The 26,415-nt window shown below is 44.4% G+C and overlaps 1 protein-coding gene across 2 annotated transcripts in view; it reads right to left on the bottom strand.

The window, feature by feature from the left end:
* Window positions 1-26,415, bottom strand: part of LOC126161680 (inactive ubiquitin carboxyl-terminal hydrolase MINDY-4B) — a 234,535-nt gene that overhangs the window by 132,645 nt on the left and 75,475 nt on the right. The window contains exon 1 of one of the 2 annotated variants that reach the window (XM_049917685.1): window positions 3,618-3,686. The exons of the other annotated variant lie outside the window; for it this stretch is intronic. Coding sequence (XP_049773642.1) covers window positions 3,618-3,681 — 64 coding nt within the window. The 5' untranslated portion in view covers window positions 3,682-3,686. Of the gene's footprint in view, window positions 1-3,617; window positions 3,687-26,415 lie in introns of those variants that run through there. 2 annotated transcript variants of the gene reach the window in all.

A 26,415-nucleotide genomic window follows, 5' to 3' on the forward strand; every position in this document is an offset into this window, starting at 1 on the left:
CACCCCTAGATAATGACCTTAGTGCCTATGATAAACGTAAACACGCAAAGGAATTATGACTGGAACGATCAGATAGCTCCATAAGAACTCAGTGGAAGCGCGGAAAGTTTGTGAAAGATACTGAAAATGAAACATTAGTCCGACCTATTCGCTAATTCGGTATTTCTAATTCGGTATTTGTCTTGCAGTCAGAACTGTTTAGTTAATGATACAACGCAACAGCAAGCCAGAATACCTACCACAAGCTGTTTCACATCGTCTGACGTTAGTAGGTAGATGGACAGACTCGACATGATCCATCTGTTTGGATCACTTGAATAATGATATTTAAATATCAAAAAAGAGGCACAGGAAACTCTGTTCGCAGTAATTCTGAATGCTGCAGTTGTGCGATAACTCCGCAGAATGACTTGATTTGTACAACTAGTCTAATTTTGTTTTGTTTGTAGCTAGCGAACATCCTTCCTCAACCATATTTCGTTATTCAGTATGAAATCCATTCAGAACCCAGTACAAACGTTTGTTATTGTTGCTGTTGCTGTGGTTTTCAGTTCGAAGACTGGTTTGATGACGCTTTCCATGCTAGTCTATCTTCTTGCAGATCTCTTAATCTCTTGAATAACTGTTGCAACCTACATCCATTTCAACCAACTTGCTATATTCATGCCTAGACATCCCTCTACAATTTTTACCTCTCATACTTCCATCCCGTATCAGGCAGACTATTTCTTGACGTCTCAGAATATGTCATATAAACCTATAGTTTCTTTTAATCAAGTTGTACCATACATTTTATTCTGCATTTGTCATTGGTTATTTGATCTATCCATGTAATCTTCAGCATTTTGATGTGGCATGACATTTCAAAAGCTTCTATTCTCATCTTGTCTGAACTAATTACGTTCATGTTTCACATCCGTAAAGGCTGAACTCCAGACAAATGCCTTTTCTGAGGTCTTCCTGACATTTAAATTCACCTGCTAGTTTTAGTGCCTAATTTCCTAATTTAATTAGTTCAGCTTCTCCAGAGTTAATTCAACTACACTGCTTTATCCTTGTTTTACTTTTACTGGTGTTCATCATATACTCCCTTATCAAGACACAATACATTCTGGTCAACTGCTCTTCTAAGTCCTTTGTCATTTATAACGGAATTACAATGTCATCTGCAAAACTTTAAAGTTTTTATTTCTTTTCCCTGAACTTTGAGTCTCTGCCAAATTTCACCTTGGTTTCTTTTTCTACTAGCTCAAAGTACAGACTGAATAACATCGAGACAGCTACAAGCCTGTCAGTTCTCCTCTCAAATGCAGCCACCTTTTCATGTCTTTAGACTATCACTACTTGAGTCTAGTTTCTGCAGAAGCCGTTTATAACCTATCGCTCCCTGTATTTTAACACTGTTACCTTCAAAATTTCAAACGGTGAACTCCAGTCAGCTTTGTCAAAAGCTTTATCTAGATCTACGAATGCTGTAAATGTACTTTGCCTTTCTTTACCCTATGTTCCAAGACAAGTCATAGGGTCATTATTGCATCCCCGCATTCCCACATTTCTTTAAAACGTAAACCGATCTCTCCTAGGTCGGTTTCTAGCGGTTTTTCCATTCTTCTGTAAATGACTCGAATCATCATTTTGCAGCCATGCATTATTAAACTGATGTTTCCGTAGTATTCAAAGCTGTCCCTACCTGCCTTGTTTGGAACTGAAATGATTACATTCTTCTTGAAGTCTGAGGAGGTTTCCTCTGCCATGGCTGGCTGTTCCAAGGATCTCAATAATTTTGAGGAAACGTTACCTAGTAGATTATAACAGAAACATGGAATTGTTGTACTTTTTGGATTATAGAGGATGTAATAATACGTTACCAACAAGCTTCGAGTGATAATAGCGAATGTTTTGGGGGGATTGAATTGAAGAGAGAAATTCATGTCGGAAAATTGCGTCCAGCGTCTCTCCAGAGCATCAAAGCTACAGAGGCCAGCGCCTGATGTTAGTTCACGTGAATTTGTTCGCCTCACAGTGTTGCGACGGCCGTGGACGCATTAGCCACCATCTAACGTCTTGGATGATATCAGACATGTTGCAAGGAATACCTCCCGAGGTCCGTCAGCGTAGAAACGTTAGCTGCAAAATGGGGGACCTAGTGGCCGGAGTTAGTTCTTGGCTGTATTACACCTACGTATGATTTAAATCGTATTTAATCTCTGTGACTGTGTTGATCAAAGCAAGCTACCTTCTGGTGTATAATCTTAGAATATGTTCTGAGCTCAAACATAATGAGGCCTCTCGCACAAAATGACCTCCTCCATGCCGACCAGCACAGATTTCGAAAACACAGGTCCAGCTGCACAGATATTCGGTCAGACATTGATAAGGTTTCAAAGCAGTGCAAACACTGTCAGCTTACTTTAAATGTTCAGTGACACTGTACATTTCACAAAGCTAAATGACGTTGTGTGCGGTGAGTATGACAATATCAGCGACTTACATTTGGAATCAGTTAACTCTTACCAAAGCCTGGATGTAACAATATTTACTTATATGAAATGAAATGATCACACAGGCACAGCAGTTAAAGACTTTGGTTCATTAGTAGGGTACTAGGAAAATGCAATCAGTCTCCAAATCTGGTTTATTACACAACTCTTGTGCAACCCATCCTAGGATATTATAGCTCATCTATGTGGAGGCTCATACCAAATAGGACTAACAGATCACGATTGAAACGTTGAGTCCTTGACAAAATAAACAAAAACGCGTGTGAGACTATCAGAATTTCCGTTAACAAAGGAAGTAATAGTCGTAACACACAGCAAAAGCTGAAAACAAGGCTAGAAAATAAAAAAAAATCGTGACAGATGATAATAATGGAAACAAGGCTAGAAAGTAAAGAAATTCATGACAGGCGATAATAATGTATTGCAGTTGCAAAGCTACCAGCATAAAACAATTTGTTAACAATATGTTACACTGAACACTAAAAAAATCCGACTGTAAATAGCATATACAGTGCTGAAACATGTCCAGATAAAGTAAAACAAACAGTGCCTTGCATAAGACGGAATCTCTCTTCAGTGTTTCTCAGCAACCCCGGAAATAAAGAAAAGCATCAACATTCATAAAGATAATTGTAGGACTTACAGCGAACTTTGAAAGTGTACAAAGAAGGGCAGCACGAACGGTTACAGGTTTGACTGACCCACTGAAGAGCGTCACAGAGATGCTGAAGAAACTGAAACGGTAGACACTTGAAGGTAGACGAAACTATCCCGACAAAGCCTGCTTACAAATTTACAAGACACAATATTAAATGAGGAATATAGAGATATACTACAACCCCTACGTATCGTTCTCTTAGAAACAGCGAAGGGAAGGTTAGACAAATTACATCGCGCAAGGAGGCATTCAAGCATTAGTTTTTCCCGCGATCCATACTCAAATTGATTGGGAAGAAGGTGTAATGAGTGGTACGAAGGGAAGTGCCGTATGTCATAAACTTCGTAGTGGTTTGCAAAGTAGAAATCAGGGGGGAAAAGTAGGCGGAGCATATTCGGGGCCATTTCGGTGCTGCAGCAGAGCCAACAGCAAGCACATGTTGGGCGGCGGAGCCTTACCTCCGGAGACCCTGGCGACGGCCGCCTCCTGCGCGTCCTCGGCCGGCGCCCCCGCGACGCTCATGTCGGCTGCCGGCGCCACACTGAGGCGCGACGCCGCCGCCGCCCTCTCAATCCGCCCCCGCTCCCACCCTACCGCCTTCACACTTTCCCCCACCACCAGCCGGCCCATTCAAGACGTGGCTGCACCGCGCCCCTCTCCGTTGTAATCAACCGGCGTCATTTGTTAGCGCCGGTTGTTGATCCCTTCCGGCACGCACAATAAGGCTCGCCCCATTTCCCTCAGCGGGGGAGGCCCTCCTTGCCGACAGCCACCGATATGATGCTACAGCTTCACTGGTTCTTACATCGTGTGCACGAAACTACAGAGGTTAACAATCAGTGCTCACATATATTCATTAGTTTACTCATCTTGAGTGGTAAGGGGCTACATAGAATAAATCCTTGAGAGAAGATGAATTTCTTAGCCGAGATCGCTTGTAAACAACCTTTATTGTCGATTACTGGTTTCGGTAAGCATGGTTACTATCTTCAGATCTATGAATGCATTCAAACAATGTAAAGTTATACAGAGATAAAATTAAGTATAATAGCAGGTGCATTGCAGAAGCAAAACCGTGTTAAAACGTACCTCGATAAAATGTTATTACATGTCTCCTATACCAGCTGCACAAATAACTGTTTCTAGAACATTGTCAGGTATGTGAGGGACGAGATGAGCGATGCAAAACCACAGTACACGGAGTAATTCGCCAAATGCCCGTGTCCCATACTACACACAGCTGAGTACTTCACATCAGCCGGGCACAACTGGACTGGCAGGAGTCTGCCAGTACTGGCCCGAAAATTAGGTGTTCAAAATGGTTCAAATGGCTCTGAGCACTATGGGACTTAACATCTGAGGTCATCAGTCCCCTCGACTTAGAACTACTTAAACCTAACTAACCTAAGGACATCACACACATCCATGCCCGAGGCAGGATTCGAACTTGGGACCGTAGCGGTAGCGCGGTTCCAGACTGTAGCCCCTAGAACAGCACGGCCACCCCGGCCGCCTGAGATGCCTCGTCTACGGTGGAGAAATGCGTACCATTACGTTTCCGAATTTGATAAAGGTCGGATTGTAGCTTATCGCGATTGCGGTTTATCGTATCGCGACATTGCTGCTCGCGTTGGTCGAGATCCAGTGACTGTTAGCAGAATATGGAATCGGTGGGTTCAGGAGGGTAATACGGAACGCCGTGCTGGATCCCAATGGCCTCGTATCACTAGCAGTCGAGATGACAGGCATCTTATCCGCATGGCTGTAATGGATCGTGCAGCCACGTCTCGATCCCTGAGTGAACAGATGGGGACGTTTGCAAGACAACAACCATCTGCACGAACAGTTCGACGACGTTTGCAGCAACATGGCCTATCAGCTCGGAGACCATGGCTGCGGTTACCCTTGACGCTGCAACACAGACAGGAGCGCCAGCGATGGTGTACCCAACGACGAACCTGGGTGCACCAACGGCAAAACATATATTTTTTTTTCAGATGAGTCCTGGTTCTGTTTACAGCATCATGATGGTCGTATCCGTGTTTGACGACATCGCGGTGAACGCACATTGGAAGTGTGTATTCGTCATCGCCATACTGGCGTATCACCCGGTGTGATGGTATGGGGTGCCATTGGTTACACGCCTCGGTCACCTCTTGTTCGCATTGACGGCACTTTGAACAGTGGACGTTACATTTCAGATGTGTTACGACCCGTGGCTCCACCCTTCATTCGATCCCTGCAAAACTCTACATTTCAGAAGGATAATGCACGACCGCATGTTGAACGTCCTGTACGGGCTGTTCTGGATACAGAAAATGTTCGACTGCTGCCCTGGCCAGCACATTCTCCAGATCTCTCACCAACTGAAAACGTCTGGTCAATGGTGGCCGAGCAACTGGTTCGTCACAATAGGCCAGTCACTACTCTTGATGAACTGTGGTTGTACCTGTACACGCCATCCAAGCTCTGACTCAATGCCCAGGCGTATCAAGGCCGTTATTATGACCAGAGGTGATTGTTCTGGGTACTGATTTCTCAGGATCTATGCACCCAAATTGCGTGAAAATGTAATCACATGTCAGTTCTAGTATAATATATTTGTCCAATGAATACCCATTTATCATCTGCATTTATTCTTGGTGTAGCAATTTTAATGGCTAGTAGTGTATATTCATCCAGGGATTCATAATGAGAGCACTTAGTGATTTCCAACAAACATTTAAGCATAATGAAATGAAATGATCGTGTGGCATTGACGGCTGGGAGGCCCCGTACGGGGAAGTTCGGCCGCGGAGTTGCAAGTCTTACTTCAGGTTGTTGTGTCCTGCCTACTTGTCAAAGATGGGGCGTCTAGGAAGCCTGCTTCTCGGACCGCTAGACAAGAGTTCAAGCAAATCGTATTGAAGGGTTTTATTACGAAATGAATGAATGACAATACTCAACTTTGACAATAACACAGGAGTGTCGCAAGCGAAGGGTGACATGCAAATAAGAAATCTCTTCAATATATACAACTGCAATACGAGTGAAGTTATACAGTGGATGCCTCTATTCAGGTCGCTGGTCTTGAAACTTCGGTAGAACTGGTACAACTGGGCTGCAACCAGTCGGCGCGGCGCTTATGTTCTCTTCGCTTAGTGGGCGCTGCCTTTGCGTTGTCGTCCTGGAGAGGGGTTGGTCAGCGTGCAATTGGCACACCTTCTACACAGCCCTCTCTGGTCTGACATTCCAGACTGACGTGCTGGTGCTTGACTTTACACTGTAACACAGGTGACGCCACATTGTGCGGCTTCTGTGTCAGTGATGGTGAAGGCAACATAACACCCAGTCCACGAGTGGAGAAAATCTCTAACCTGGCCAGGAATCGAACCCAGGCCCACTGCATAGTAGGGAAACACGTTTCCATGCAGCTAAGCAGGTGGACGTTTAAGCGTATTTTCGAACCTTTTCTCACTTACATGCTTAACGTCACATATTCAACACATTAACTCGTTTGGAAATCAGCAAACAGACATTTGAAGCTGATTCATACTTATGAGTTAGGGTCTTTAGAGAGTCGGTGTGCCGGCCGCGGTGGTCTAGCGGTTCTAGGCGCTCAGTCCGGAACCGCGGGAATGCTACGGTCGCAGGTTCGAATTCTGCCTCGGGCATGGATGTGTGTGATGTTCTTAGGTTAGTTAGGTTTAAGTAGTTCTAAGTTCTAGGGGACTGATGACCACAGATGTTAAGTCCCATAGTGCTCAGAGCCATTTGAACCATTTTTTAGAGAGTCGGTGTTTACTGAAGTTGCCTCTAAGTTCATAGCTGCGTCAGTTCAGCAGGCGGATCCTCAAGTTCCGGTACTAGAGAACCGAATGGGCTAGCCAGTAGAACTCTTTATACAGGGTGTAAAAGATAACTTTTTATACTATACCACAGTGGTATAGGAGAAGTCGAAACAAACTATTTCGTATAGGACACTTGTGGCCTATCAAGCGGGGAAGCAACCTGAAATTGGCTTACAAAAACCACCTAAGCTGTAGCACTTGGGCAGAGTGGGAGGTTTTGATGTCCTCTCATACTGTTTTTTACGGCACCGACTTGGTCAGATTTTTGAATTTTTTTATTTCGTTAACAATAGCAATTTGTTCTTCAGGGTACCAAAAGAGAAAAGACTTTTTTAAACGTTACGTAAAAATTAATCACGTTTACATTTAGATTTAAACTTAACCATTCTAAGCTTGGCAGTCTTGAAGTAAGAGGTCAGAGAATTCAATTGTTAATTTTAGGCTCTTAAAATTCACAAAACTTTGATGTAAAATGAATACAGCCCTGTATTTTGCAATTTATGAGTGCAAGAATAAGGTGCGTTTTTATTACAACACGATTTTAATGAGAAAAAGAAACGAACTACGAACGATTAAGACCAACTAAGCTAGTATCGGAATAGGGCGGTAGGATACTCAAAATTTCGCACGGCTCGCAGTCGTTGAAGCTTAGGTAGCTTTTTGCCAATGTGAGGTTGTTCCACGGCTTGGTACAGCACAGGTATCCTGTATGAAGCTGATCTGCTGTGGCATGTTGGAAGTAGTCACCGTTTACACCACTTCTTCTTGTCTGCACAAGCTAATACAGTTTGAGCTATATGCTTCGTTAAAACGAAGTTGACGTATGGCAATACATAATAGTGCTTTAAGTGATTAAAAACCATGAAGAATTATTAAAAACTGTTGTAAAAATTATTAATTAATTAAGGTCGCCATATACCGTGTATGACGGTCTGCAGCTAATGGCGTGAAATGAGGTGACGTAGGTTCAACGATAGTCAGGCTGCGTAAGGAGTCTGTTTAATTCAGCGGGCGATTTAGGGCAGCAGACACCAAATTTGTTTATTTATGTGGCATAGCGTTTCTAAGCGACAATATCGTCAGCTGTATCTTTTGGTTTTCTAGACAGACCTGCGAAAAGTCATGGCCGAGGCTGGTGTCGGTTCCTGCGAGACTACCTTTGCGGTCGCGCGAAGTGGCCGTGCAGTTTGAGGCGCCATGACACAGATTGCGCGGCCCCTCCCGCCGGAGGTTCAAGTCCTCCCCCGGGCATAGATGTGTGTGTTGTTCTTAGCATAAGTTAGTTTAAGTAATGTGTAAGTCTAGGGGCCGAGGTCTTCAGCAGTTTGGTCCCCAAGGAATTCACACACACATACACACGCACACACACACACACACACACACACACACACACACACACACACACACATACACACACATCACCATTGCGTTGGGCTGCAGAGCATTACTGAGCAACGATAATCATACGTTGAGGTGACAGAAGGAAAATATCCATTAATCTTGGAAAACCTTTGGTTCAAATGGCTCTGAGCATTATGGGACTTAACTGCAGAGGTCATCAGTTTCCTAGACTTAGAACTACTTAAACCTAACCAACCTAAGGACAACACACACATCCATGCCCGAGACAGGATTCGAACCTGCGACCGCAGCGGTCGCGCAGCTCCAGACTGTAGCGCCTAGAACCGCTCGGCCACTTCGGCCGGCGGAAAACCTTTGACGTACACTGTAATTGTGCTGTATAACTGATATAATAAAAAACCGTAACAATAATAACAATAATAATAACCAAACATAGTAAAAGTAAAACATTAACAACAGCCATGGGCTTATAAAAACAAATAACAGGCAGTGGTTTGTAAGGACGTGACATCGAATAGGGGGACAGTCTCAAACGAAGTCGTTGAACGTGGAATAAAATGTGTTCCTGATACACCTGCCTCGCTCCTTATGTAAATTGTCGGTCTTATTGTTAAAAGTGCCGTAAATTTCAAGCAGTTAAAGATAATTAATTAACTTGTCTTGTTTTCCAGCACCATGGAGGATATTTAGACTGCCATTTATACGAACAACAAGGTGTTTGGATGCTATCAGATGATTTCCGAAAGTAGATTTTGTAATCTTCCTCCCTTCATCATGTTCTTCGAATAGTATAGACAAATTTACGAGTGTGCCAGTTCGTCCAGTATGGTATTTGGGGCACTCTGAACAGCTCACTGATGCTCTACGGCAACAACATGGAAAATGTAATGTGTGTACGAAGGTACGACAATAAAGAACGAAGCTATAAGGAAGGAAACAGCCTTTTTTATAGTTTCGGTTATTCACTGCTTCTTACAGGGTGCTTGTAAACGATTCATCCGATTTCACAACGCTATTTTTTCTACATGAATTAAGTTGCAAACTTGGAATGAAATTCAGCTTGTCTCTCGAAACCCAAAGTCTGAATTGATGCCGGACGTCACTGGCGGTTCATTTCGCTGCCGTTAGGGGCCTCCCGGGCGAAGTTAGTCCGCTCGCTCACTTACAGGTCTCACGTACATATACTGTAGCTCTGGCTAGTTCCGCTGGTGTGAGACCTCGTACAAAACTGAATTTTTCGACAGGGTGGAGCACCACCTCACTGGCATCTAAATGTAAGAGCATATCATAACAGTGCGCTTCCTGAACGATGGTCTACCTCCATAAGCTGAGTGGTCAGCGCGGCCATACGCCACGAAAGTGGCTCTGGCTTCTGTTCCCAGCAAGGTTGGAGATTTTCTCCGCTGGGGGGACTGGGTGTTATATCTTCACCATTATTTCATCCTCAGTCACCGAAGTGGCGTCAACTGAAAAGACTTGCACCAAGTGCCCGGACTACCCACACGTGAAGATCCCGGCCTAGCCGCCTGCATTATCATCATCATATCCTGAACGATACATTGGCCACAAGGTCTGTATGGAACTGGAAATGGATCACTGGCCTCAAAGGTCGCCTGATCTTGCGGTTGTTTTTATCGCTTGTGAGAGACTCCTCCCATATGCGGCCCATTCCAACAACATTATGTGAACCACGACATCGATAGCAGCAACCGTGAAGGCTTCTAGACCATGAGCTATCTACACGATACGTCGGCTCTAATGGGCTCATGGATCTCGCAATGCATCACTGGCCTCCAAACCTTGCTGATCTGATGGCACGTGATTTTTTTTTATGACGTGTGTGAAAGACTTCTCCTATGTGCGTCCCATTCCAACAACAATGATTGAACTGCGACACTGCACAGCAACAGCAGTGAAGGCTTTTTAACAATGAGCTACCTGAACGACAGCTCGGCTGTAGAGGGCGCACGAATCTTCCAATGCACTACTGGCTTCTAAAGCTAGCTGATATCATGGTAAGGGATACATTTTCGTTGTGTTTGAAAAAGACTTCCCATATGTGCGTCATATGTGGGTGAAATGCATGGCAACAGCAGGGAAGGCTTGTTAACGATGAGCTACCCGAACGATAGCTCGGTCGAAAGACGGGGGTGCGAATCTTGCCATGCACGACTGGCCTTCATAGCTTGCTGATCTCATGGTACGTGGCGTTTGTGAAACGCTACCCCTATGTGCACCGCGCTCCAACAGCAATGGGTGAGCTGTGACATTGCATTGCAACAGTAGTGAAGGCTTCTTAACAATGAACTACCTGCACAATGGCTCAGCCATAAAGGGAGTACGGATATCGCAGTGCACCATGACCTCCAAAGTTACAAGATTTCACGGTATGTGATCTTTTAAGTGGCGTTTGTGACTCGTCCTACGTGCGTCCTAGTCCAGAAACAATGGATGAACTGCGACACTGCATAACAACAACAGTGAAGGCTTCTTAACAATGAGCTACCTGAACGATAGCTCTGCCGTAAGGGGAGTACAAATCTCGGCAATGAACCATTGGCCTCCAAAATTACCAGATGTCAGATATGAGATACTTTTGTGGCGTTTGTTGAAGACTCCTCCCACAGCCGTCCAATTCCAACAACTTTGAGTGAACTATGACGTAGCATAGCAACAGCGGTGAGGGTAAAACTTTAGATTTTCTGGACAATGTCTGGGACGAGTTCAAGGATACTCCGCATGACTGTCACGTGTCTGCTTAAGTAACATTGAAAATTTGTTAGAAGTCAATGAAAATGGTGGTTGTAGATCCAACTGTAAAAAGTGCCCCACAGTCGTATGTGTACACGTGTAAAACCCGATGGTTTCTTTGAAAATAAGCGAAATCGGATGTATCTCTCTGAAACATACTGTATAATTTTGGTGAAAGCATTCAAAACAAATGAACTGTTACAGTAAGTAAATTGATATGGGTGTAGTATATCTTCCACTATATGAGTAAAAGGAGATGTTAGCACAATCACGTGGGCGACTCATGGTGAGTTACTGGTTTATGTATCACCTACAAGGACAACCCCACAGCGATAAAGTTTGGGAGTGTGACAAACAGTTGATGTAATTTATTCTTTCTCAAAGTCTGATAGTTTCAACACAATGTCACAGATCTGATAGATATCCACCTCATATATAGGGTGATTCTTTATCAATGTACACTACTGGCCATTAAAATTGCTACACCAAGAAGAAATGCAGATGATAAACGGGTATTCATTGGACAAATATATTATACTAGAACTGACATGTGATTTCATTTTCACGCAATGTGGGTGCATAGATCCTCAGAAATCAGTACCCAGAACAACGACCTCTGACCGTAATAACGGCCTTGATACGCCCGAGCATTGAGTCAATCAGAGCTTGGATGGCGTGGACAGGTACAGCTGCCCATGCAGCTTCAACACGATACCACAGTTCATCAAGAGTAGTGACTGGCGTATTGTGACGAGCCAGTTGCTCGGCCACCATTGACCAGACGTTTTCAGTTGGTGAGAGATCTGGAGAATGTGCTGGCCAGGGCAGCAGTCGAACATTTTCTGTATCCAGAAAGGCCCGTACAGGACCTTCAACATGCAGTCGTGCATTATCCTGCTGAAATGTAGGGTTTTGCAGGGATCGAATGAAGGGTGGAGCCACGGGTCGTAACACATCTGAAATGTAACGTCTACTGTTCAAAGTACCGTCAATGCGAACAAGAGGTGACCGAGACGTATAACCAATGGCACCCCATACCATCACGCCGGATGATACGCCAGTATGGCGATGACGAATACACGCTTCCAATGTGCATTCACCGCGATGTCGCCAATCACGGATGCGACCATCATGATGCTGTAAACAGAACCTGGATTCATCCGAAAAAATGACGTTTTGCCATTGGTGCACCCAGGTTCGTTCTTGAGTACACCATCGCAGGCGCTCCTGTCTGTGATGTAGCGTCAAGGGTAACTGCAGCCATGGTCTTCGAGCTGATAGTCCAAGCTGCTGCAAACGTCGTCGAACTGTTCGTACAGATGGTTGTTGTCTTGCAAACGTCCCCACCTGTTGACTCAGGGATCGAGACGTGGCTGCACGATCCCTTACAGTCATTCGGATAAGATGCCTGTCATCTCGACTGCTAGTGATACGAGCCCGTTCGGATCGAGCACGGCGTTCCGTATTACCCTCCTGAACCCACCGATTCCATATTCTGCTAACAGTCACTGGATCTCTACCAACGCGAGCAGCAATGTCGCGATACGATAAACCGCAATCGCGATAGGCTACAATCCGACCTGTATCAAAGTCGAAAACGTGATGGTACGCATTTATCCTCCTTACACGACGCATCACAACAACGTTTCACCAGGCAAAGCCGATCAACTGCTGTTTGTGTATGAGAAATCGGTTGGAAACTTTCCTCATGGCAGCACGCTGTAGGTGTCGCCACCGGCGCCAACCTTGTGTGAATGCTCTGAAAAGCTAATCATTTGCATATCACAACATCTTCTTTCCGTCGGTTAAATTTCGCGTCTGTTGCACGTCTTCTTCGTGGTGCAGCAATTTTAATGGCCAGTAGTGTAATAAGGCGCCATGGAAAGGTAGTAACTTTAAGTGTTACTCAGCGATAAAGGGAATCCGCTGCAAAATCCATACAAGTAAACGTTCACAACACGTTTTTAATGCACAAAACGACTGTAAGGAGACTACAAGCGTTCTATTGGAATTCGTGCGTTGACGCTGTTAAGAACTGTGTAATTCTTGACGTGAAACAAGTGTAAGCAACGAGATACGAATTAGTGTGCATGAAAATAAGTCAGAATAGCGGCATTGTGTAGCAAAAGTGTTTTGTTATATGAGTTATAGCCACAAGGAGACTGCTTGCATTATACTGGAGTTACTGCGCTGACATTGTTCAGAACTTTGTGACTCTGGACGTCAAAGAAGTTTACAAGACGAGTTAGGAACAAACATGGGTCAAATGGCTCTGAGCACTATGGGACTTAACTTCTGAGGTCATCAGTCCCCTAGAACTTAGAACTACTTAAATTAACTAATTTAAGGACATCACACACATCCATGGCCGAGGCAGGATTTGAATCTGCGACCGGAACGGTCGGGCGGTTCCAAACTGTGGCGCAGAGAACCGTGAGGCCACTCCGAACAAACATGTATGGAAAAGACTCAAAATTGTGGCAATGCGTAGCAAAATTCTTTTGGTAATGTGATAAATGTAAGGATGCGCAGCCGGCCATTGTGGCTGAGCAGTTCTAGGCGCTTGAGTCCGGAACCGCGCTGCTGCTAAGGTCGCAGGTTCGAATCCTGTCTCGGTCGTGGATGTGTGTGATGTCCTTAGGTTAGTTAGGTTTAAGTAGTTCTACACTCCTGGAAATTGAAATAAGAACACCGTGAATTCATTGTGCCAGGAAGGGGAAACTTTATTGACACATTCCTGGGGTCAGATACATCACATGATCACACTGACAGAACCGCAGGCACATAGACACAGGCAACAGAGCATGCACAATGTCGGCACTAGTACAGTGTATATCCACCTTTCGCAGCAATGCAGGCTGCTATTCTCCCATGGAGACGATCGTAGAGATGCTGGATGTAGTCCTGTGGAACGGCTTTCCATGCCATTTCCACCTGGCGCCTCAGTTGGACCAGCGTTCGTGCTGGACGTGCAGACCGCGTCAGATGACGCTTCATCAAGTCCCAAACATGCTCAATGGGGGACAGATCCGGAGATCTTGCTGGCCAGGGTAGTTGACTTACACCTTCTAGAGCACGTTGGGTGGCACGGGATACATGCGGACGTGCATTGTCCTGTTCCCTTGCCGGTCTAGGAATGGTAGAACGATGGGTTCGATGACGGTTTGGATGTACCGTGCACTATTCAGTGTCCCCTCGACGATCACCAGTGGTGTACGGCCAGTGTAGGAGATCGCTCCCCACACCATGATGCCGGGTGTTGGCCCTGTGTGCCTCGGTCGTATGCAGTCCTGATTGTGGCGCTCACCTGCACGGCGCCAAACACGCATACGACCATCATTGGCACCAAGGCAGAAGCGACTCTCATCGCTGAAGACGACACGTCTCCATTCGTCCCTCCATTCACGCCTGTCGCGACACCACTGGAGGCGGGCTGCACGATGTTGGGGCGTGAGCGGAAGACGGCCTAACGGTGTGCGGGACCGTAGCCCAGCTTCATGGAGACGGTTGCGAATGGTCCTCGCCGATACCCCGGGAGCAACAGTGTCCCTAATTTGCTGGGAAGTGGCGGTGCGGTTCCCTACGGCACTGCGTAGGATCCTACGGTCTTGGCGTGCATCCGTGCGTCGCTGCGGTCCGGTCCCAGGTCGACGGGCACGTGCACCTTCCGCCGACCACTGGCGACAACATCGATGTACTGTGGAGACCTCACGCCCCACGTGTTGAGCAATTCGGCGGTACGTCCACCCGGCCTCCCGCATGCCCACTATACGCCCTCGCTCAAAGTCCGTCAACTGCACATACGGTTCACGTCCACGCTGTCGCGGCATGCTACCAGTGTTAAAGACTGCGATGGAGCTCCGTATGCCACGGCAAACTGGCTGACACTGACGGCGGCGGTGCACAAATGCTGCGCAGCTAGCGCCATTCGACGGCCAACACCGCGGTTCCTGGTGTGTCCGCTGTGCCGTGCGTGTGATCATTGCTTGTACAGCCCTCTCGCAGTGTCCGGAGCAAGTATGGTGGGTCTGACACACCGGTGTCAATGTGTTCTTTTTTCCATTTCCAGGAGTGTAAGTCTAGGGGACTGCTGACCTCAGATGTTAAGTCTCATAGCGCTTAGACACATTTTTTAAGGACGTGCACCAGGTGACGCTGATTTGAGAAACCCGTCCTCCTGCATCTGAGTAACCTGATGTGAAGGTGACCTAATGTGAGCCAAACCGGTGAACACAACTTAAAAAACGTGATCTAAACTCGGTATCACGAAGGGAATTAAAGAAAGGTCGCTTTCGTAGAAAGTACTAATCTTTGCCGCTAATCTCCACCGCATTAATCATATTTTGTAGGTGGACAGTTAATATTTAACTACTTTGGAGTTAGGCAGCTCAAATTAATGTCTTAACTTCCAATTGGAGAATGTGTCGTTGCTAGCATGAGTCATTCAGTGTGTTCGAAACAAAACCCACCAAGAACTTGACGCATGTTTGTTCCAACTGCAAGTAAATAATTTCTTATGAGTTGATAGTCTGGGATGGAGGGAAAGATCTAATTAGTTTTCCTATTCAGTGCTGTAAATTTGATATGAACTACCAGCAGGTAATCTCGTCATTACATGACTCAGTAGCGAAAATGAAATGCTATGAATTGGGTTTTGTGCCCTTAGTATTATACCGGCGGTCGTCTGTGACAGTCTACTCTGAGGATTAGGGGAGTGAAACTTATATCGGGGCCACCGACATGACGACCTTGGGTCGCTACCAGACCACTAGAAGCATTGCAAATCTACCAATCAATCATCTTTGTTTCTTATTGGGTGGTTTAAAGTTTTCTGTACTTCGTTTCATTTCATAATAAATAGAAGCTGCTTTCATTGCACTGTGTTCCTGTTTATTATCTCTTGTGTGTATTGTAATCTTTGAACCGTATTATGGATATTTAGCTTGTATTCTGCTCGGTGTTTGCTCACATCTACAATAATGGGTGGGCTAAATGATTCCATATTTATTCGTTTCATATAAATCAGAAGCCGGTTTCATCGCACAGTTTGCTGTGGACATTTGTTCCTACCTGCGAATGAGTATGTAAACAACTCAATCTAAATACATTGTTAGTATATTGCTCGCTTTCTACTTTATTTATTCACATCTTTTTTCATAGTTCTTCTCATTTAATGGAGGGCTGCCTGTTAGCAGCTTTGCACTCTGTTGGAATTCAGCTTTGTTATTTCTTGTCACGGAATGAGTATGTATTTCTGTTCTGAATGGTGTTGCTTCTCACCACTGAGTATGCTCTGCAGTCTCAATGACTAAGGCATTCTTCCTAGCAAATGCTAAAAAGTAACAGTAGTTACCGCAGATATGTTTACAAGTCATAAATAGGCGCTACAGACAATATATTTTGACAGAAATGAATGTGCTACAAACTTCCTTCCACTCCAATGAAAATTTTAAGGTAAATAACACACACTCTCATGCTTTCATCATTCTTCCTCGCAGGAGAGCTTCTGTGAGGTTTGGAAGGTATGAGACGAGGTACTGGCAGAAGTAAAGCTGTGAGGACGGGACGTGAGTCGTGCTTGGGTAGCTCAGATGGTAGAGCACTTTCCCGCGAAAGGTAAAAGTCCCGAGTTCGAGTCGCGGCCCGGCACACAGTTTTAATCTGCCAGGAAGTTTCATATCAGCGCACTCTCCGCTGCAGAGTGAAAATCTCATTCTGGAAACTAGCTTCGGTTCAACATGATGCAGAAACAAATATAGAATCATTTATTCCACACAATAATACCGTTGCACGCAGAAATAAAGCGGAATAGAGCAACATACGCACGGTGCAATTCAAAGAGTGCAATACACTCTAGAGCTTGTAAGATGGAACATAATTCGATGAAACCAGGTTCTGTGTCCTCTCAAGTCTGGTGATTTGTAGATTTCGACTTGTGCTAAGGTGCCATTAATTCCATTTGATAGTGGTCAGAAGATTGAAAATGCAATATTGGGTTTTACAGATAAATGATTTTAGAGGCAAAAGGTGACCACTGTGTCATTTACAAAATTTTACATGACTATGAACCCTATAATCAAAGTTAATCTTAGCTTTTGATTGAGATTTTTGCAATGTATTACTTTGTAAGCTACAAAAAATCTGTTGGTTTCCTGGCACGCACTACAGCAAAATGTTCACACATTAAGCATAAACGAACAATATTGTCATCCAAATCGCGTATTTCGAATTAAAAATACGGAAGTTCTCGCCATGTTTTGTCGTATTCAGACCTCATTGCCAGACCATTAGGAGGCCTGCTGTCGTTCTCTGGTTCTGTATCTTAACAAGGGGTTGCACTCATTATATTTTGGTGTTCTGTAAAGGGGATGCTGGAAGCGACCGTGAACGGCCCCACACACCAGCGTCGGATCACTAGCGATATCACCAGTGTTACCGCATGAGGTCGGTCGCTCGCTTCGACCACGCCACGCCCGAACGACTTGCCAAGCAGTTTCAGCGGATGTTTCGAACGCCTTTGTGTCGCGAAGTTCTGCTAAGGAAACTGAAGTGCAATGTCTAATAGCAGAGGCTGTATTACGGAAATATTACATTTTTCATTGATACTTAGTGTGCTGTATACGTCTTTCCAATCTGTTGTGACGGTTCTGCTGCTGTACTTAATGATTTGAGTTCAGCTGCAAGAATTTCATCCATCAGTTCCCGAACGTATCCTAATTAGGACCCTTACATAAAAAATCCCCTGATATTGTTAAATGCTGCAGCACAATATTCATGACTGGGTCTCTGACTTAAGACTATGATATTTATACCATCTGTAATTCAACTCACTCCGTTCTGTCACAGTCTACTACGCTTTATGTAATATACAGTATGGCTCCGGGCGTGAGTCACAAAAGCAATGAATACTTAGACACAAATCTAAGAAAAACTGTGGTTTCTAGCTTCATGCAGTAACCATCAATTAAAAGAAACTTCACAATCTGTAAATAATTAAAGATAAGTAATCGCATAGTCACATATTTCTCCAAGTAAATTAAAAGATCTACTACCTTTGAAATGGAGATCCGCATATTTTCTACAAAAACAATTCAATCACTGCGGCTCGTCGTAATACACTCCTGGAAATTGAAATAAGAACACCGTGAATTCATTGTCCCAGGAAGGGGAAACTTTATTGACACATTCCTGGGGTCAGATACATCACATGATCACACTGACAGAACCACAGGCACATAGACACAGGCAACAGAGCATGCACAATGTCGGCACTAGTACAGTGTATATCCACCTTTCGCAGCAATGCAGGCTGCTATTCTCCCATGGAGACGATCGTAGAGATGCTGGATGTAGTCCTGTGGAACGGCTTGCCATGCCATTTCCACCTGGCGCCTCAGTTGGACCAGCGTTCGTGCTGGACGTGCAGACCGCGTGAGACGACGCTTCATCCAGTCCCAAACATGCTCAATGGGGGACAGATCCGGAGATCTTGCTGGCCAGGGTAGTTGACTTACACCTTCTAGAGCACGTTGGGTGGCACGGGATACATGCGGACATGCATTGTCCTGTTGGAACAGCAAGTTCCCTTGCCGGTCTAGGAATGGTAGAACGATGGGTTCGATGACGGTTTGGATGTACCGTGCACTATTCAGTGTCCCCTCGACGGTCACCAGTGGTGTACGGCCAGTGTAGGAGATCGCTCCCCACACCATGATGCCGGGTGTTGGCCCTGTGTGCCTCGGTCGTATGCAGTCCTGATTGTGGCGCTCACCTGCACAGCGCCAAACACGCATACGACCATCATTGGCACCAAGGCAGAAGCGACTCTCATCGCTGAAGACGACACGTCTCCATTCGTCCCTTCATTCACGCCTGTCGCGACATCACTGGAGGCGGGCTGCACGATGTTGGGGCGTGAGCGGAAGGCGGCCTAACGGTGTGCGGGACCGTAGCCCAGCTTCATGGAGACGGTTGCGAATGGTCCTCGCCGATACCCCAGGAGCAACAGTGTCCCTAATTTGCTGGGAAGTGGCGGTGCGGTCCCCTACGGCACTGCGTAGGATCCTACGGTCTTGGCGTGCATCCGTGCGTCGCTGCGGTCCGGTCCCAGGTCGACGGGCACGTGCACCTTCCGCCGACCACTGGCGACAACATCGATGTACTGTGGAGACCTCACGCCCCACGTGTTGAGCAATTCGGCGGTACGTCCACCCGGCCTCCCGCATGCCCACTATACGCCCTCGCTCAAAGTCCGTCAACTGCACATACGGTTCACGTCCACGCTGTCGCGGCATGCTACCAGTGTTAAAGACTGCGATGGAGCTCCGTATGCCACGGCAAACTGGCTGACACTGACGGCGGCGGTGCACAAATGCTGCGCAGCTAGCGCCATTCGACGGCCAACACCGCGGTTCCTGGTGCGTCCGCTGTGCCGTGCGTGTGATCATTGCTTGTACAGCCCTCTCGCAGTGTCCGGAGCAAGTATGGTGGGTCTGACACACCGGTGTCAGTGTGTTCTTTTTTCCATTTCCAGGAGTGTAGCTTGTTTAAGTTCTTTAAATATAAATCAATCAACATTAATTTAAATAATCCTGGCCTGGCTCAAATAAAATAAGCATCATTCGTTAAAGAATATAAATCAATGACTGACGGATCTTTTAGGCACGTTATTCGTATTTTTTCCCCATAAGTAGCGAACTGCAGTCTCCGTGATGTCAGCCAATAACCTGCGCTTTCACCTCCCTCGCATCCATCATCCACGTACTTCTGTCCCTGGAGCTCGTCCTGGGTATTGGCTAGGAAGCTATTAGTCGCCATTCGTAGAACATTGCCTTAGTTTTGCATTCTGAATTAATATTTGATGGGGAAATTAACGAAACGAATGTAACTGACCCATTACACTGTATTTTGCAAATACGTGTTAAAGTCCTGAATGTCATGTTTGTTTAGTAGTCTTGTGGTTTAGCTGCAGGTACACTGGTGACCATAATTGAAGTACGAAAGAAATTTTTGCATGAGTTTTCCCCGCCAAGTAACATAGCTCGATGAAACTAGGACCATGCATACAAAGAACTGTTACATTACAGTACAGAAGGTAACTGAAAGAAATACGTAGTGAGACCAACAGAAATGTAACTCTCATTCAAAGACAATAATTACAATGAAGTAATCGCGATTCATGATGGCTCACTGGACATTGCAAAACGTGGTACATCATTCTTAATAGGACGTATGATCGCCACGCATGAAAACGTATGCTTTGTAATGCGCCCCTACGCTGGCCACAAGGCTGGTGAAGAGTTATTGTCGTAGTGCGTTCCATTCCTCCTCCGGTGCGGTTGACAACTACCAGATGGTCTTTGGCGCATGTGAATGTAATGTAATACGTCTCCTCAACGCATCCCACACATGATCCATGGAATTTAAGTCAGCGGAAACGCACGCCAATCCATTTACCGAAGATCCTTTCGTTCAAAGAGCTGCTCTACCTACGCTGTTCGATGTGATCGCGCATTGTCATTCACAAGAGTGAAGTCAGGCCGATTGCATACCGGAAAAGAATCACATGGGGAAGGAGTAGAGTGTGGCAGTAACACTGACCAGAAAGTGTACCGTGTTCAAAGAGTTGGGGGTCAGCACGTTAATATACGAGGGTTGTCCAGAAATTAAGCTCCGATCGGTCGAGAAATGGAAACCACTGGGAAAATCCGGCAAAGCTTTACACAAATGTGTTGGGCAGTGTCTCTAGTATGCCAGTCGATCGTGTCGCGTCGCTCTTTTCAGTTTTGAGTGAACAGTGAGCACGTAAAGATGCGTAGGGAATAGCGTCTCCCGCCAAGTATGAGGACCTGGTTAGAGATTTCGCCTGTGTCATACAGTCCACATCACACTGCTGTCGAGCAGTTCCTTCATGCCAGTTCTCTGCCGCACACTGCACCGTTTCTGATGAGAAGTGTTTGATCACTCACAATGAAGTCCGTAATTGGTTCCCCCTGAGTTTCATCTCTGCTCACAAGAACCGCTGTCTATCAAGACAAACTTTTTCCACAGACAACAAGCTGCAGACCAGTGCAGATAACTGGCAGAAAGCACAGGTGGTTGGATTCTATGACGAGGATATTGGAAAGCTGATACAACACTACGACAACACTCGAAATTTGAGCGGCGACTATGTAGGGAAGCAAGTGGAAGATGTACCTAACTGTTGCAAATGAAACGTTTCTGGTTTTCACTGTGGTTTCCATTTCGCGACCGATCGGAACTTACTTTCTGGACAACTCTCGTATTTCTCCATGGCGTAGTAACCAGAAAACGACGAGGGGAAAGCTCCTGCAGTACCTCCCACATGGCAGTCAGTCGCGTTGATCACTCAGCAAAATGTTTGTTCCACCATCACTAGTAAATTTGGAGTGCAAAAGTAAACTAGTGATGGTGGAACAAACATGAGTATGTTTTAAATTGGCCTAAGGCCGAAATTACACTACTGGAAATAAAAAGTTTAACAGTCACTGGCGTAAATATAATGTCTTTCAAAAAATTTTACATGACTGTGAATCCCAGCTATGAAAAGTTAAAGTCTGATCTTAGTTCCGCCACAGTCCACGCCTGTCCTGTTTCACCAGTCTGCCCATCCTACGTCGTCCGACATCTGTAATGAGGGATGGCCGATGTCTGGACGTTGTTTCACCACGTGTTGGAGACACTCACGACAGTACTCCTCGAACACTCGACAAGTCGTACAATTTCCGAGATGTTCATACAGTGCCTCCGGGCCATCGAAATATGACCTCGGCCATACTCAGATAGGTCGCGCGCCAGATACAGATTCAGACACATCTAGCGTTTACAAAGTTACCTGGAGCCAATGCAATAAATATTATGTAGACCAAACAGGCAGATGTTTCGGAACTTGTTTTAAACAACTCACAGACTGCTACAGACTGGATAAACGTAAATAATCAGCAGTAGGAAGAAACATTAAAGAGACAGACCAACCATTGAAAATCGAAGACAACAATGAAATATGCCATAAAAACGGAAAAAAATAAAAGAATGGATATCACAGAAGAAATGGAAAATTTCATTCATAATACGAAATATGGAGATAATATTCTTAATGAGGTATCTGATGTCAAAAGCTCATAATTCTTCTGTAGTACGAAACTAACTCTAATGCATTACATTTACGATGGGGAAATTTAAACAAACGACAAACATTCTGTATTACTTGGTTTCTAAATTTAATGTGAAATTTATTGCCATTGTCGTTTCTACTACACCTAATTACTTTCGCGTTTCTTTGACTTACCTTCAATCCGTAATCTGTCTTCACTAGAGCGTCAATTGGGGGTAATAATGTCATCAGCGAACCTTATCGTTGATACTCTTTTCACCTCGTATTTTAACACACCCCTGACCTTAGAAACAAACAGCGCATGACGGAGGAAGCAAGGACTTGAAAAGAACAGAACATGCAAAGAGGGTACCCAGGACACAATGAGCAGACTATTATCAACCATCGGCCTTAATCTGTGGAATAAATTTCTGAGATTGTGCGTTCAGAGCACATTGTATAGATGTGAATTATGGAATATGGGAATACTGCAGCAGGAGAGAATCGAAGTATTTGATTTGTGGTGTTGTAGATGGATGTTGAAAATTACATGTATAGATAAGTAATAAAGAACTCCTCCGCTGAATCGGCAAGGCGAGAAACATGAAGAAAACATTACGATAAGGGATCAAATTGTAGGACATGTTTTAAGATAGAAAGGAATAACTTCCATGACGCTTGAGGAAGACAGAGATTGGAATATATCCTAAATATAATTAATTTAATTGCAAGTACTATTCTCTAGATGAAGTGGTTGGCACTGGAGACAAATTCGTAGCAGGCCCACATAACACAACTGTCGAGCAGTTCCTTCTTCATGCCAATTCTCGGCCGCACACTGCAGAGGCAATGAAGACGCTTCTGCAGCGTTTCCGATGAGAAACGTTTGATCACCTACAATACAGTCCGTAATTGGCTCCCCCTGAGTCTCATCACTGCTCACAACAACCGCTGGCTATGAAGACTAAATTTTTCCACAGACAACGAGCTGCAGACCAGTGCAGACAACTGGTCGTAAGCACAGGCAGTTGCATCCTATGACGACGATATTGGAAAGTTGATACAACACTACGACAAAAGTCGATGTTGGAAGGTGGAAGGTGTACCTAACTGTTGAAAAGAAAAAGTTTCTGGTTTTCACTGTGGTTTCAATTTCGCGACCGATCAGAACTTACTTTCTGGACAACCCAGGTAACATTATGTATCCCCACACCATAACACGTAGAACACCACCTTGGCAGAGAGACATCACGCGGAAGCTACTTTCATCCCTAACTTTAACACACCACTGTATGTACGCAATGGGTTTGCTGACTCCATGCGGCTACAGAAATGTATCCCGAACTGGTTTTTATAACTTCTGTTGTAAAGTTTTTAAGAAAGAGAAACTATAATATTCCGTCTAGTTATTTCACAAAAACTCAAAATCCTAGCACGAGCTGGTAACTGGCGGAAAATCATCGAGTTAAACAGAAGTGACATCCGCCATTCCCCAAGAAAGTGTTATGGGCCCTCTTCTGTTCCTAAGAAAATATAAACGATTTAGAGAACTATCTGAGCAGCACTCTTGGATCGTTTGCAGATGAAACTGTCATTTACCCAATAATAATGTCATCAGGAGACCAAAAACAATTGAAAAATGGTTTAGACAAGACATATGTTTTGTGAGAAAAGTGGGATCTTGTCTCTGAATAAGGGAAAGTTTGACGTCATTCACGTGACTACGAAAAGAAATCCGTTAAATTTTGGTTAGAAGATAAATCACACAAGTTTAAAGGCTTCAATTCAACTAAATACTTACGACTTACAATAAGAAATACTTACATTGGAACAATCACATGGATAATATTGTGGGGAAGGCAAACGAAAGAGTGCTTTTCATTGGGAGAACACTTAGAAAATGCAACAGCTCTACCAAAGAGACTGCCTACACCCCCCTTGTCTGTCCTCTGCTAGAGTATTGCTGTGCGGCATGGGATCCTTAACAGGCAGGATTGACGGAGGACATCGGAAAAATCCACAGAATGGGTCTCGTTTTGTAAAATATTTTATTGTCGTCAACCTACATAGGAATGTACATTTTTCCCATGCGCTGTTTGAGAGTAGAATGGTAAAGAAACAGCCTGAAGGTGTTGGAAGTGCCCTCTGTCAGGTACTTAAGTGTGAACTTCACAGTAATAATTTAGGGTCGGTATTCGAACCTATTACTTCGAACTTCCAATGTACATCACTCTCAAGAGCCCAAGTTTCAAAATACTGTCCACTGCAAAACCTAAGGGTGTCAGTGTTTTTAGGTTTCTTCTTAATATATGTGACAATTTCGGCTTGAATATCAATTTTCAGAGTTGTTCATGCTCCGTAAATAACTGCGAATTCGAACGTAAAATTTTTTCCTCGGCGTGCATATAGTGAAACGAAACAAAATTATACAACCTAGACCAGTGGTCGCCAAACTTAGGAAGCTTTTTAAAGCCTACTGTGAGCTATCAAAAGTAACTAAAACAGAAAGAACAACTCTCTTAAAAAATCTTACATTCGATTATGCCCCATAAACTTACATTACTAGCAAATATCAATTAAACTTTGATTAGATCTTATTTTTGAAACTATCAAATTACGAATTTGCAGCTTCTAAAAATACAGTTTCGATTCACCGTCTTCGTACAGTTTCTTATTCTGTGGAATGATTTTGAATCACGGAATGACGCCTCAGTTGCTGCTTTAGTCTTGTCTAAAGGTTTTAAAAAGTTGATTATTGAGCATTAAGTATGTATTTTAGCTGCCTTACACCTTCTTGTCTTGGAGTAGTAAACAATGGGAAATCCTTTCCAGTCTCTGAGTGAACGGTTTTGAAGTGATATTCAACGTTCCCTTTCTTCCTAACTGATACACTTGCATCGCATTATAGACACATTTGTTCTTCACCTTGGTAAAGAAGTAACCGGTTTCCCATTCCGAATGAATGTGATCAGTTTTTTGTTCTTTTGTTTTTTGTATGAACGCGCCATCATTAGGACAAACCTAACTTAACATCATTGAGTAAGTCAAAATATGCACGTTAGCGGACGTCTGATATAGACACGAAAAATATAACGTGCACAACATTGTCTGTATACATCAACTATGAGGCTGACAATGGCAAATGCGCGGGAGAAACAAGCAGTTGCTCCTGTGAGCGCGATCTCAACTAAGAGGAAGAATCCAGTTTAGCCATCCCGAGTGTTACCGCGATCTACCGAAAACTTCCCCGCGAGCTACTGGTAGCACGCGATCGACGATTTGGTTACCACTGATCTAGACAAAAGAGTCGCGCTCAGGTAGCCGATTCGTCACCCGTCGCACGTGATTCGTCAAATGTCAAGTCAGACTGTGCGTACAATAATTGCTCGGTTTTATAGTCTATTACACTAGAATAAAAATATTAGCCGGGATGCAACCAGGACAGACAATACTGAACTATCCCCTCTCCATCCAAATAAATGTGGGATCTGTGTCAAAGGCAAGCAATAACGCTTGTTTGCATGATGCATCCGAACATACTGTGTAAACTGGTTTCAAATCTCAAATTACATAGTTCCAAATAATTTCAACTAGAAAACAGCCATGTAATGCGCAAATGAATATATACCCCCTAACGATGATTTGTGTCATAATATGTCCTATGAATATTTCCTTGAATGCAACTTTCATTACTTTACAGCAAGCCGTTTCCGATTTGCTGTTGAATAAGATGTTTCAAGTGAGCACCTTTATGGACGCCTAGCTTCCTGAAAGTTAAATTTAAGCCGTATAAAAACTGCTCAGGAAAGATTTGCACTAACTGAAAATCTATGAACGTGTGTGGGATTATATTCAAGGCGAGCTGGGCAGTGAAGTATACGCTTCATGAAACTAAAATATAATTGCGAAATAAAAACTCGCTCCATGAAACTAAAAAGCAAATGCGAAGTAAAAACTATAAGGGCAGTCAAATGAAAACGAGACATGGAAAAAAGCACGAAAACTGCTTATTATTACAAAAGTAATCGCCTTAACTGTTAGTACATTTATCCCACTGTGAGACGTATGGGGGGGCCCACTTGTTGACAAGGTTGTTTGGACTACGTTACGTTTCGCTGGGAACCCTTTAGACATCCACCATACTGCCCCGATATTTTCTATTGCGATTTATACATTTTTGGAGGTCTGAAGAAAGACTTT

This window comes from Schistocerca cancellata, chromosome 2 (genome assembly GCF_023864275.1).
Source record: "Schistocerca cancellata isolate TAMUIC-IGC-003103 chromosome 2, iqSchCanc2.1, whole genome shotgun sequence".
In the NCBI taxonomy this organism is placed as follows: Eukaryota; Metazoa; Arthropoda; class Insecta; order Orthoptera; family Acrididae; genus Schistocerca; species Schistocerca cancellata.